The sequence below is a fragment of the Nematostella vectensis genome, chromosome 1, assembly GCF_932526225.1.
Source record: "Nematostella vectensis chromosome 1, jaNemVect1.1, whole genome shotgun sequence".
Lineage (NCBI taxonomy): Eukaryota > Metazoa > Cnidaria > Anthozoa > Actiniaria > Edwardsiidae > Nematostella > Nematostella vectensis.
This window is the reverse complement of record NC_064034.1, coordinates 7,901,860-7,914,179: the sequence shown is the minus strand read 5'-3', so window position 1 is coordinate 7,914,179 and position 12,320 is coordinate 7,901,860. Positions and strand designations below refer to the sequence as shown.

Here is a 12,320-nt window from a genome sequence, read left to right as displayed (position 1 = left end):
TCCCTTTCCAGCTTTAAAAAAAAAAAAAAAAAATCGCCTGATACTCGGTCTACTTGGGTTATTTCCAGGAGAAACGTTAGATTGTTGGGCTTCCTGTCCTAAACTGTCCTAGTTTCCTGGGGACTAGTCCCCATTACGCAAGTGCGTCGGAACTCTTGACGTGGCTCACTTCTTGTCGCTGATTTCCACGTCTCGAAACATAGACAAAAGCGTAAAAAAATACAACAAAACGGCACCTAAACACACAGAAAGCAAGTAAATACCGTGGACTAGCAACAACCTTAATATTGGCTATCTTTTAAACATTCCTGGAGTGGTATTGGTAGGAAAATCTCACGCTAGATATTAACAATGGGTCTTACTATTTCATCGCTATTCACCCGGCTTTTCGGCAAAAAGCAAATGAGGATATTGATGGGTAAGTTTGGGTTTCTTATCGTTGTTCCTCGTGGATTATTGAGAATTTCAATTTGATGAGATCAAATACATTATTGTTTTTATTAATGGCGTGAACTCGACTCGAGGTACCATGTTGCTGTGTGATTTTAGCTGCATAAAATTAAACATGGCTTATCTTTGTTCGCTTCGATAGATTCCTTTTCACTACCCAATCATGTCTACATTATGTGGTTGTTGTTTGTGCCTGTTGATCATTGATCTAAAAGTAATTCTCGTAAATGATTCATGAATACAATATCTTCAAAATGTTCTGGCAATTGTTATCAACGTCATATGAGCAATTTGTGATGGATGGGTTACCAAGCCTAATACCTAGTTAACTTATTACTAAATTTTTCATAAATTGTAACTTATCAAATGCAAGAGTGTATTGTAAACCGACTAGTTTTCTAAAACATTTTTGTTTTTTCTTTTAGTCGGTTTGGATGCTGCAGGGAAGACTACTATATTGTACAAACTAAAACTTGGAGAAATTGTCACAACTATTCCAACAATTGGTAAGTTAAAACGTTATTTCTCTCAAATTTATTTAAGTTATGTTGAGATGTTCTCTATACCTTTAGGATAAGATCTCCCATCATATGGTACACTGAAAGCTACTCTGAATATATGTAGCCATAGTGCAAGCATAGACAATTTTGCCTGGAACCAATATCAAAAACGCATGATTTTTACATTGACTATTCGACTATTGATCTTTGGGGGAGGTAATACCTTTATTCCAATGTAAATTGTTAATGATTGTATATCTTTTTGTTTTTATATTTTTCTTTTTTCCTTCCTTACCAGCCCCTTGTATTCTTAACAGCAACATTTGACTACTGTCATCGAATCATCTTTTCATTCCTTTGCCCTCTGAACTAGAATAGAAGTCATGCATGCATTACATGCTTAGTAGACAAGTGTTTAGATAATTTCAGGTTTGCTGGTGTGTCATAAAGTTATAAAACTAAAATCATTATTTTCGTTGACAGGTTTTAATGTAGAAAGCGTGGAATATAAGAACATCTCTTTTACTGTATGGGATGTTGGCGGTCAAGACAAGATCCGCCCACTCTGGAGACATTATTTCCAAAACACACAGGTATAACATTTTATAAAATGGTAGTTAAAATGAGTCTTTAATGGTAACTCCTTCTATGCTTTATTTTTTTTAATATTTTCTAGGGTCTTATCTATGTTGTGGACAGTAATGACAGGGAGAGAGTGAATGAGTCAAAGGAAGAATTAAACAAAATGGTAAGATGTAAATGGGTTGTATCTTAATTGATGTTACTTATAAAGATATCAAAAATATCAATATCGCTGCATTATGCAGCCAAGTAGCAAAAAGTAACACACACACACACATTGAAGAAAATTAGTTACCTACTGTACAGTATTAGTTGAGGTGCATTATGGTGCAAACAAAAGATGAAAAGCAGTTACAGTGTACTGTATAATATAAAGCAGGTTGGTGCTAAAAGGTATTTGTCTTTCAAGGCTAGATTTGATAAATTGCACAACTTAGCAGACTTCATGGTATAATTAACAATAAAGTTGCCTCTTGAATGTATGTGGGCAAGGTGAAACCCTATCTTCTGTCCTGACTATGATAGGGTGCAAATTATAGTTCTTCAATAGGACCTCACTCCCCTCTATTTGACCACCTTGTATTTTGGTGCTTCTATGACCAACAGTTTCATACAGAACCTATAAACAGAGATCATAATTACATTTTCCCTCTACAGTTGCAGGAAGATGAACTAAAGGATGCAGTTGTTCTAGTAATGGCCAACAAACAAGATTTACCAAATGCATTGAGTGTCAGTGAAATTACAGAGAAGCTTGGTCTTCAGAGCATTAGAGATCGCCAAGTAAGTGGGAAAAATTTATGGCATACAGCAAATATGTTCTCTGGCTTTTTTATCCTTGTTATCAGGATGTTCTCTTAAGTCTTGAAAAAACAATGAAATTATCATTATAATCTTAAAACTACAAAAACGATAACTGCTACTCTAACCATAAGAGAGCAAATTCCTTATTAATTGACTGTATGATCATATTATATTGTTACTTTCAGTGGTATATCCAAGCGGCTTGTGCAACTCAAGGGACTGGTTTATATGAAGGTCTGGACTGGTTGTCGAATGAGCTATCCAAGTGAAAAGAGCAATGCTGTACTGAATGTTTTTACATGCAGATGTCATTGGGTAACATGGCGAACAGTCACTAAGAAACTAGCCTGAAATCAACCTGTCACCATCTTGTACAGTAGAGGTTTATTTTGTATTATGTGATCATGTGATAGATAAAAATCATTATTGCATTTCTTCCATTTTGTTATAAAATGTAAGCTATACAAAGAGTACCTTAGCAGAAGTTTTGGGGGAAGAAGTGAAGTGGGAAAGAATAAATGAAACAGAACATGTAAACTATCTCATTCAATTAATTTTATATTTCTTATCTTGGAAATGCTTTACTGTAGACTATTTTTTTTGCCAAATGTTTCTTGTCAAATGCTGCATACAATTAGAAAGGTTGAAAGCTTACATAGATTCTGCTTTTTTAGCCAGTTTGTAATCATTTGAGGCAAGAAAGAAAGAATTAAAATCTGTATACAACATTTATTGTTTTATTTTTAATTGACCATTTCAAGGGTGTATTTTGTGGTTGTACAAATTGACTGTACAATCTCTCAGCAACTACCTACAAATCAACCAAGGTTTGGAAAGTTATTCGGCAAAGCTGAAAGATTGATATTTCCTGGCATAACCGAATGGCATTTTTATTTTATGACCACAAATATTTTTTTTGTGTGAATATTATTTGTAGGCCCAGGAATGGCTACCAATCAGCCAATCACAGCGTGCGTACAATCCTCCCAATAAATAAAGTTACATTATACCGATTATATAAGTACTTGCACTTTATTGCAGTGGCCAACTTCTTCAGTTTCTTATAAATTATGGTCCTGTACTGTGGAGTATACGTTGATAATGTTGCGGTGGATTTTTTGGTGGCAGTATAGGTGGCAGTCTGTAATGCATGATTACAGCTATAGAGTCAAATCTTGATTGTAGATGTTGATATAAACAAAAATGTATGCCAAATCTGTAGCATGAATGTCATTTTAATGTGGCTGCTCTGCTACCCTGGGTAGGCTCGAGCTCAAGTCGCTCCTCCTAGCCAAAATCGGCGTGTCAGCTAATGTGAGTGGTGCTCGAGTCTCTGGTACCAAGGGTACTGCTCAACAAGCTTCTACCAAAGTTGGAATGGATTTAATTGGTTAAATTGGTTAATATCTAAACAGCAATTTAAGGCCGGGGCATTTTTTAGGAGTTTTAGTTCGCTAGGAGGGAGGCGGGTGTTATATCAGGCCCGTACCCAGGGGGGGAGGGGGGTGCAGGGGGTGATAACGCCCCCCCCTACCCAAAATGGCCAAAGGTCCACTTTTGGTTCTCAATGGCGTGCTATTTGGAAACAAAACTATAAAGCATAAGCTAGATCAGTCTGGTGTGTAGCCAAATCTGACAATAAACATCCTGTGGAGATACTGCATTTTGTTTTTTCGGGGGTGTGATTCCCACCCCCCCCCCCCCCCCCCCGGAAAAATTAGGCCCAATTTTTCGGGTTTCGCACCCCCCCCCCCCCCCCCCCAAGAAAAATCCTGGGTCCGTACCCTTTACATGCCTTTACATGCTGCTACATACGAATCGGTAGTCTTCCTCCGCAGCCGTTCTAGCCTCGTCACGCTAGGCGGCGCTAATAGGCCGCTTTTGGCCGTTTTAGGAATAACTTGACGTCTCTTCTCGACCACCTTTGGACTTTTTTGCAGTTAAAGTATCAAAGAGTGTTTTACTTGGGCTTTTGACTTTAGATTAAAACTTCTTCCATACTTGCTATATTTTGTGTGTTAAATTTTGGGCTGTCTAGAGCTCCCCTTGTCCTGTTAAGGCAACTTCCTTTTTCCTTCTTCCAACATCCTTACGATGATTTACTGCAAGCTAGGGGAGGCGCGGGCTTCCTGTGTATGACGTCAATTCATACCCCACATAGCTACCTCATAGCGCGCGTGCTGATCGACCACAACAGATCGACAGCTATTTATAGTTGCGAAGGCTAAACGCAGATCTTTACCCCTTCAAATTAGAGGGTTGTTCTGAAGTTTACGAAAAGAAGTAGTTCAATACTTCTATTTTTCTTATTCACTATGGTATGACTGATAATCAACGGTAAGTTTCCAAATAATTACGTAATTTTATTGCGTTTGCGAGGGCATACTCCGAATCTCCTGTTGTTTCGTGAGTTTTCAATTATAGTTTTATCAACAAAAGGATTAATATATTCGTTAAAGGAGCCTGTAAGTCGTCTTTTATGTGGTCATGTAAGTGTTATTTGAGCTCTGCTCTCACCGAAAAAAAAACATCGGTATTAGCGTTCTTTGAATTTAGGTTTCCGTTAACTTTAGCGTTCACTTCATCGAAGCACAACTGTTATGAGTTTTTTTGTGTTATTCAGTTATTCCGTATTCTTTATTTTCTTTATATTAGTATGCTACTGAACTCTTTTCTCTTGTCGACTAGCGTTCTTGGTATAATTATGTTGAAGAACTCCTAGCGTTTATTAAATATTCATGAGTTCATGATCATAATATTCATTATGACACGCAAAGAGAATTCCTAATGCCTGGTGCACACTAGAGACATCACGACATAACGACATGGGCGCACACACTCTGTTTAGCCCAACATAACGACATGGGCGCACACACTCTGTTTAGCCCAAAATAACGACATGGGCGCACACACTCTGTTTAGCCCGAAATAACGACATGGGCGCACACACTCTGTTTAGCCCGAAATAACGACATGGGCGCACACACTCTGTTTAGCCCGACATGACGACATGGGCGCACACACTCTGTTTAGCCCGACATGACGACATGGGCGCACACACTCTGTTTAGCCCGACATGACGACATGGGCGCACACACTCTGTTTATCCCGACATAACGACATGGGCGCACACACTCTGTTTAGCCCGAAATAACAACATGGGCGCACACACTCTGTTTAGCCTGACATGACGACATGGGCGCACACACTCTGTTTAGCCCGACATAACAACATGGGCGCACACACTCTGTTTAGCCCGACATGACGACATGGGCGCACACACACTGTTTAGCCCGACATAACGGCATGGGCGCACACACTCTGTTTAGCCCGACATAACGACATGGGCGCACACACTCTGTTTAGCCCAAAATAACGACATGGGCGCACACACTCTGTTTAGCCCGGCATAACGACATGGACATAGTTACATAAAAGAAAAAAAACTTGTTTTTGCTCTATGTCGTTATGTCAAAGTGTCAAACCATTCTCACTTGAAAATACAAAGTTAATGCCTGGTGCACACTAGTGACATAACGACATAGGCGCATGCATCCTTATGTTCATATTTTCAAGTGTTAATGGTTCTACATTTTGACATCAGCCCAACATAACGACATGAACATAACGACATAAGAGAAAAATGTTTTTTCTCTTAAAAGAGTGTGCATGCCTATGTTGTTATGTTGTGATGTCACTAGGCATAATTCTTGTGCTAAGAGATCACGTGACCTTTCTGGGTGGCAAATTCAAACCAAACTAATAACAGAAATGACTGCACCCATCACATCAGAGAATGACAAAAAAAAAGAAATCTTTTAATGAAACTAAACCATTTCTGAAAAAAAGAAATTCTGCCTTTTTTCGTAAGCGCTGTACAAGTTGCTTTTTGTTGCTGTTATTTTGATGCTAAAAGCCTGAGAGCATGCTAGTTTACCACCCAAACAGTCATTTGATCTCTTAGCGCAAGTCCCCTATTATCAATAAGACTACAAGTCCAAGTTTTCTATGAGTCAATAGATAGTCAATGACGCACATAGCGAGAATGAGTAGTCTAATTGTTTTAGTATAAATCCACTCCCATACTAGTTAGTGAGTGCGGGAGCCATTAAAATTGTGAGATTTGTGATGGTATGTGAGTGGATTTATACTAAAAAAAACCCATATATTCATGATCCATGTACTGCTGTTGCTGGAATTACTGAGGAAGTCTCCATGCAGTATTTAAATTTTTAATTTTCCCCATCACACAACCCGTGGAAACAAAATAAAAACAATATCAAGCTTTATACTGTGAATTACTGTTCATTGCTAGAGCACCAACAGACACATTTGTTTCAAAGTTTCAAAATTATATAAGGTGGATGTTCAAGTGAAATAAGAATTAGTATTATTGTATTCTTCTGGTGCTAGTCACTGAGTGAAAATGACATGCATGTGATAAAAATCAGAACTATCCAAGGATGCATTGATAAAAAATATGCCCTAAACATCTGCAAGAAAACTAATTCTGGTGTTGTTCATTTTAACCACTAGCTGGAAGCTATGTTGCCAACAAGATCTCAAACTTGTTTTCTCGAAAGCCACCAAAATCTAAGCTTGAAAACAATGAGATCCCAGACAGCGACCCAGCGCCAGCACCAGCCTATCAGTGTCCTCTGAGCAAAAAATCAAGCTATGAACAACTTGACAAACCTGACAACCATCAAGACCAAGGAAACAATGATGCTGTACATCAACGTAAACATAATGGCAGTTACTTGCCTCTAGGAGAACAGTAAATGCTGGTGCAAGAATTAAAATACTTCATGGAGAATGTTATGGGACATTAATGTTTGGTACAAAGGATACTAGAGAGATATTATGAAGGCCTGTACTAAAATCCACTATTTTTAGGGGTGTGTACAGGTCAGATGAAAGTAGTCTTCTTGTTTCCTTTAGCAAATCTCATTAAATCCAATAAACAGCAACTCAACATGCACTAAAACTGTACTATATTAGTTTTAAGACCAATGTATTGAATCATTGTAAAAAATCTAATTAAGACATTATGCCATCAAGCAAAACATACACCTTTTGTAAATTACAGTGTAAGTCATAATTAGTGGCAAGTATAATATAATTTGACAACAAACCTGCTTAATTGTGCCTTACCTTAGTCTTTCAATTAAGGTAAGGCACAATTAATATTTTTGCAACTTTCTATTGCAAATGGAATGATTAAACAATTACAATGATCATTTTGTTCAAATTTACAGTTTATTACAAATATAATATGAAAGGCTTGATTCATATATCATGCTCCTTGTGTCAACACACATATATAGGCTCAATATCGATTCAAACCTCTCACTTATTGAGTTGAACTCAATAGGTTGAAAACAGTTAAAGTTGACTTGATGCTGAGTTCTTGTTGCACAAAACAAATGTGGTATTTGATTCAGCTGAATGACAGTTTGAAATTTGCATCCATGTGCTCTGCTGCAGTAATGCTTATAGTTCTGTGCCCAGTCAAAATTATTAAAATCAACATGGTATAATATGAATAAGGCCTTGGAACTTTCAAAACTCCATCTGTGTGTTTCTTGCCATTTAGAAGACCATGTTTTCACTGGCTATAAACTTCTAACTGATTTAATTATTGACTTCACGTCTGATAATCACAACATCATCTCTTTTGGTCTCATCAAGGCCCTATGAAAATAAGAGACTGGTTTATGTCTTGAAAGGGAGACAGCTGATTGTTTGTGAGGTTTCGTAATTAGAACCATGAAAATCCTTCAAGTGACGGAGCACAAAATCATGTGAGAAAAATCACAAATTCTTAATTTTGTTTTTCAAGGGAGAAAGTTCTCATCTTGTATTATCATCATACCCACAAACCTCTTTTCCATGTGCAAAATTGCGTTCTCGTTCCCACTCAACCATGGCCTCAGGTCTGTAGTTTATGATAAAGGCCCGTCTGTATCCATTTGTACTGTTGCCACGGCTGTAGTGCAGGGTATGTCCACTGTGTAGGGTACAGGATCCAGGAGGAAGAGGCTCAGGCTTGCCTTCATCCTTGTACAGGATATTACAGTAAATGATCTAATAAACGCCTGGGGGAGGGGGGTGACTTTAATAGACAGGAGGTGTTTATTAGAGAGGGGCGTTCTTTACAATACATTTTTTTTTAGTTCTGTTACACAAAATAATATTCCAATTCCAACGCCATTTTCATGTGCCTACCTCAGTACATTCACACTGCAACACATGGGCTCCTTTACAGGCAGGCCAGTGTTTTCTTAGTGGAAGCTTGTGTGAACCAGGCACAAACCACATGCAGCCATTGTCCACTGTTGACTGGTCGAGTGCCACCTTTTAAAATATGGATTTAAACAGTATATTGTGGTTTCAATTAAACTGGGAAACATAAAGCTGAACATGCCCCACAAGTCTTTGTAATCCCCATAATACTTTGTTGCCCCCTCTAAAAAATAGATATACATATGCATACTCCAAATACAACTATTTAGAAGTTTACCCAGCAAGTTGATGCCCTCTTGTCTGGCATGTCTGGCCAGTAGCTCTCATCCTGATGCCATGGTGTGGCAGTTTCAGTCTTTGGAGCCTAATGAAAAGATGTGCTATTTTCTGACTTTTATTTATTGATAAGGGTATTCTTATAGATTCATGAAAGTTTTGCCCTCCAATTTACCTTGGAAATTAACATGTTGAAGTCAAATGCTGCATCAGGTCCGATAATAATCTTATTAATGGCTTGAACTCTTTCTGAAAGCGGGCCCTTCACCAATAACAAGCAAAAACAAGTTGTGTATTAAATAAAATTGAAGTAGATAAGGATTGAGAAAAAAGCAGGGGGAGTAGCCAGGTATCTAAAGGGAGGGTTCTATCATCTATCCCAAAAGCACAATCAAGGGTAAGTTGGGAAGGGGGAACTACCCCCTACTTGTGATGAGTTTCAGGAACATTTCGTATTACCCAACCCCTTTTCATGTTTATTATCTAAGCCTCCACCCTTCCCTGGGTAGCCACACCGCCCCCTAGAATCTGGATTGGCTTGGGTGTCCCATACATTTACTGAATTTTGACTTCTACATTAGAAGGGTGGGCTATAGTGCTCTTTCCCTGGCCATGCCCACGAAAAGGTACCTCCATCAGTGATGGGACATAGAGATGGGGCCACATGATCTGGCAAATGTTCTCCACTTGTGTCTTCTGTGGCTCTGTAAAGAATCATATGGATAAGATGTTTTGACTGTGTACAATTTTTTTTTTCAAATTGTTAGCCTCAAACTTACCATTACAACCAAGATCTTGTCGATGGCGCCTCGTGTCTATCTCACCATTCAGAAGCTTCATGTAGACATCTGGATGCAGAAATCTGGATTTAGGTCTTAGCCTAATTTGTTGTTGCGCGACCACTGTGAATTCAAATCCCTTTACTTGTTGTGGAATATGTAGCAGGTAGTCAATCCTACCACTGTGACCAATCAATTCCTTTGCTATGTGCAGTCAAATGGTTTATGACGTGACAATGAAAACATGAAAGCCATCGATTGGTTTAGGCGGTTGATTGACTACGTGCTATATTTCCAAATAAGACGAGGATTTTGGATTGGCTGAGGCACGACAAGTTTTTCCCATATAACTATGAGTGCAGAGCGCACACATGTAATAACTACCCACAATTGTAATAAGAAGTTGCCCACAAATGAAGTAAACCCACAATTGTAATAACAAGCAACCTGTGCAGTACAGACAAAGAAAGGGGATTGGGCACTTTACCAAAAAGAAAATATATGCTTTAAAATTTGGAAATTGGAAAACTGGAATATGGCCTAGATGTTGCTGTTTCAAATTCAAATTGTGGGAAGACAGATACCGCCCCTCCCACATTAGCCAAATTGTTGTGTGTGGGGTAGGGCACTGACTTAGGCATGCCCATGAAGAGACGGCGGAGCTGGCCTAAAACACCATGCCTACACCTGGAGGTGTTGTTTCGGGCCCATTTTTCAGGGGTGCAAATACTATTGTATGGGTCTGGGGGCATGGTCCCCCGTAAAAATTTTGCCATTTCCAAATGCCTATTTTTGTTAAAACCTAAATGAAAAAAAGCATCATTAGCCCGTCCCAACTGAAATCTTATTAACATATATCTTTTCATACCACCAATCTGAAAAGTTAGTAAGGGGGAAGGGGGGGAATTGACATGACAATTTGAAATTCTCCAATTCAGTGATTGAAGTTAATAAAACCAAAACTGCAAAAGTTAAAAAAAAGTAGATGCCACATTTTAGGGGATAATGGTTATCAATGCCAGCGAAACGCAAGTAATGAACATGTAAGCAGGTGCATCACATTTGTTTATTTATTTTGTAGGAGTCTGCGGTCCCCTCCAGAAAAAAATTGAAATTCCAGACTTTTCGGAGGCTTGGAAATTGATCAGAAAACCTGTTCAAAAAATATGGCCCTCCCCTAAATCCTGTATCAAACTTCGAGGCCCTCCCCCAAATCAACGCTCAAAAAATTGCAACCCTCCTCCCAAACAAAGTAGCCCTCCCCTCATTAAACAATGACCCTTCCCTCACTACCTCCTACCCTAAATAGGAAGTGCCAAGGATTAATTGATTATAATTTAGAAATACGACAGGCCTCCTGTGATTATAACACTATTGTGCTTCTACACTACCACACTACCGCAATTCTAACCTGTCCCCTTAGGTCTCTACACATGCCAGATGAACATCTCCCTGTACCCCAATCCCACATCCTAGTTATGCTCCTGTCAAACCCTCCCATCTCCCTCTCCTCTCTGATTTACAAGCATACAAATATGTGGCAACCATATGCAGGCGCATACACAGGGGGGGTGCACAGGGTGCGTCACACCTCCCTTGGCAGCCGAAAAGTGGGTCAAGTCTTTAAATACTATGCATTTTCCATATGATGCCTATGACTGCGCACCCCCCTCAGGCAATCCTGGGTACGTGCCTGATATCATCTTGCTTACCCTTGTAAATTTCTACAAAATCCTTGTCAATAAGTCCATGCACAACCTAGGGAAAAACAACTCATTTGGTTATTTCGTAGTATCAATTTGGTCAAATTTCATCTAAAGCATGTACCAAGTAACCATCCTTTTCAAATGTTTCTTTCCATGTCTCTGTAGGTTGACCCTTGAGCCATTCGTCCAATGGCTTGTATTTTGGCCAATCAATCTTGTAAGTCTTTGTGTTCTTGTTTTCATTTGACATATTCAACTATGAAATAATAACTAAAATCACTGAAGGGTGTAAAAAAGTGCCCAGGCTGCATAACCCACTCCCATCAAGAGTGGGTGCGGTCCAAAAGCCAATGGGATACCCCCTCCCCCCTGATAACTGATACACATCCCTCCCCCGGCACACAAAGGGTCACATGACGATAATGTGAAGTGCTGTATTAAAAAAAAAAATGGCAAAATCTCTAGCGAAAAAAAAATTTAAACAACAATATGGCAACTTCAGGCATTGCCTATCAGCATTGAGGCAGGTACGTCACTGCGCAATTCGTAGAGTACCAACCAGAATCCACGCAAGACGCATTGTGTATGCAATATACGGAATGATAATCGGAAAAACAAATCAAGCATATATTGACAGGGCGTATGGCTCTGACATCACATATCTAGCCTAGCCACCTTGCAACACATGGATACTCAGATAATAAGCTTCTGTCTTTGTAGTAAAATGCTTTAGAAGGGCACGAATCTCGCTGGTCCCGGCACGCACGGCTGCTGATCAGACAACGGTACGTCACGCTTACCTTTCATTGCGTGACCAATACAATCTAGCTGTGTCCCTGTTTTTCAAACACTTTCATTTTCTGTGCGAGATCTCTATGGAAAGGATATTACTAGGGTTCTCGTTTGTTAGGTCACTTTTGGTTTCTAGTGTAACTTTTTTTAACAAATTATCGATAAGATTTAGTGTTACTTCCGTC

The 12,320-nt window shown here is 39.0% G+C and overlaps 2 protein-coding genes and 1 long non-coding RNA gene across 4 annotated transcripts; 2 read left to right on the top strand and 1 right to left on the bottom strand.

Moving 5' to 3' along the window:
• Positions 1–126: 126 nt before the first annotated feature.
• On the top strand, positions 127–3,064 carry LOC5520474 (ADP-ribosylation factor 4). The gene is made up of 6 exons (XM_032365512.2): positions 127–418; positions 876–956; positions 1,434–1,543; positions 1,627–1,698; positions 2,190–2,315; positions 2,522–3,064. The coding sequence occupies exons 1-6, from the start codon at positions 352–354 to the stop codon at positions 2,603–2,605; spliced, it is 540 nt and encodes a 179-aa protein (XP_032221403.1). The 5' UTR covers positions 127–351; the 3' UTR covers positions 2,606–3,064.
• A 1,429-nt stretch (positions 3,065–4,493) lies between these two features.
• On the top strand, positions 4,494–7,576 carry LOC125570800. The gene is made up of 2 exons (XR_007313120.1): positions 4,494–4,673; positions 6,873–7,576. It is a non-coding gene; the product is annotated as an uncharacterized LOC125570800 (long non-coding RNA).
• LOC5520472 (phytanoyl-CoA dioxygenase domain-containing protein 1 homolog) lies at positions 7,577–12,306 on the bottom strand. 2 transcript variants are annotated; one of them, XM_032365545.2, is made up of 10 exons: positions 12,144–12,306; positions 11,465–11,599; positions 11,350–11,395; positions 9,638–9,706; positions 9,489–9,562; positions 9,034–9,120; positions 8,860–8,946; positions 8,565–8,693; positions 8,220–8,396; positions 7,577–8,030 (listed from the first exon to the last, which is right to left on the bottom strand). In XM_032365545.2, exons 2-10 carry the CDS (start codon positions 11,591–11,593, stop codon positions 7,971–7,973), a joined length of 858 nt encoding a protein of 285 aa, XP_032221436.2. In that variant the 5' UTR covers positions 11,594–11,599; positions 12,144–12,306; the 3' UTR covers positions 7,577–7,970. The 2 variants fall into 2 exon arrangements, with proteins under 2 accessions (XP_032221436.2, XP_032221435.2); XM_032365544.2 differs by lacking the exon at positions 12,144–12,306 and adding an exon at positions 12,019–12,131.
• Between the last annotated feature and the right edge of the window lie 14 nt (positions 12,307–12,320).

Excerpts from the sequence above, each read along its gene's own strand:
- LOC5520474 (XM_032365512.2), top strand. The coding sequence starts at position 352 with ATGGGTCTTACTATTTCATCGCTATTCACCCGGCTTTTCGGCAAAAAG. Across the intron at positions 419-875 it reads GCAAATGAGGATATTGATGG|TCGGTTTGGATGCTGCAGGG; the intron begins GTAAGTTTGGGT and ends TTTTTCTTTTAG. Across the intron at positions 2,316-2,521 it reads AGAGCATTAGAGATCGCCAA|TGGTATATCCAAGCGGCTTG; the intron begins GTAAGTGGGAAA and ends TGTTACTTTCAG.
- LOC5520472 (XM_032365544.2), bottom strand. Across the intron at positions 9,707-11,349 it reads TTTTGTAGAAATTTACAAGG|ATGTCTACATGAAGCTTCTG; the intron begins GTAAGCAAGATG and ends TTCTGCATCCAG. Across the intron at positions 8,947-9,033 it reads TCAACATGTTAATTTCCAAG|GCTCCAAAGACTGAAACTGC; the intron begins GTAAATTGGAGG and ends TCTTTTCATTAG.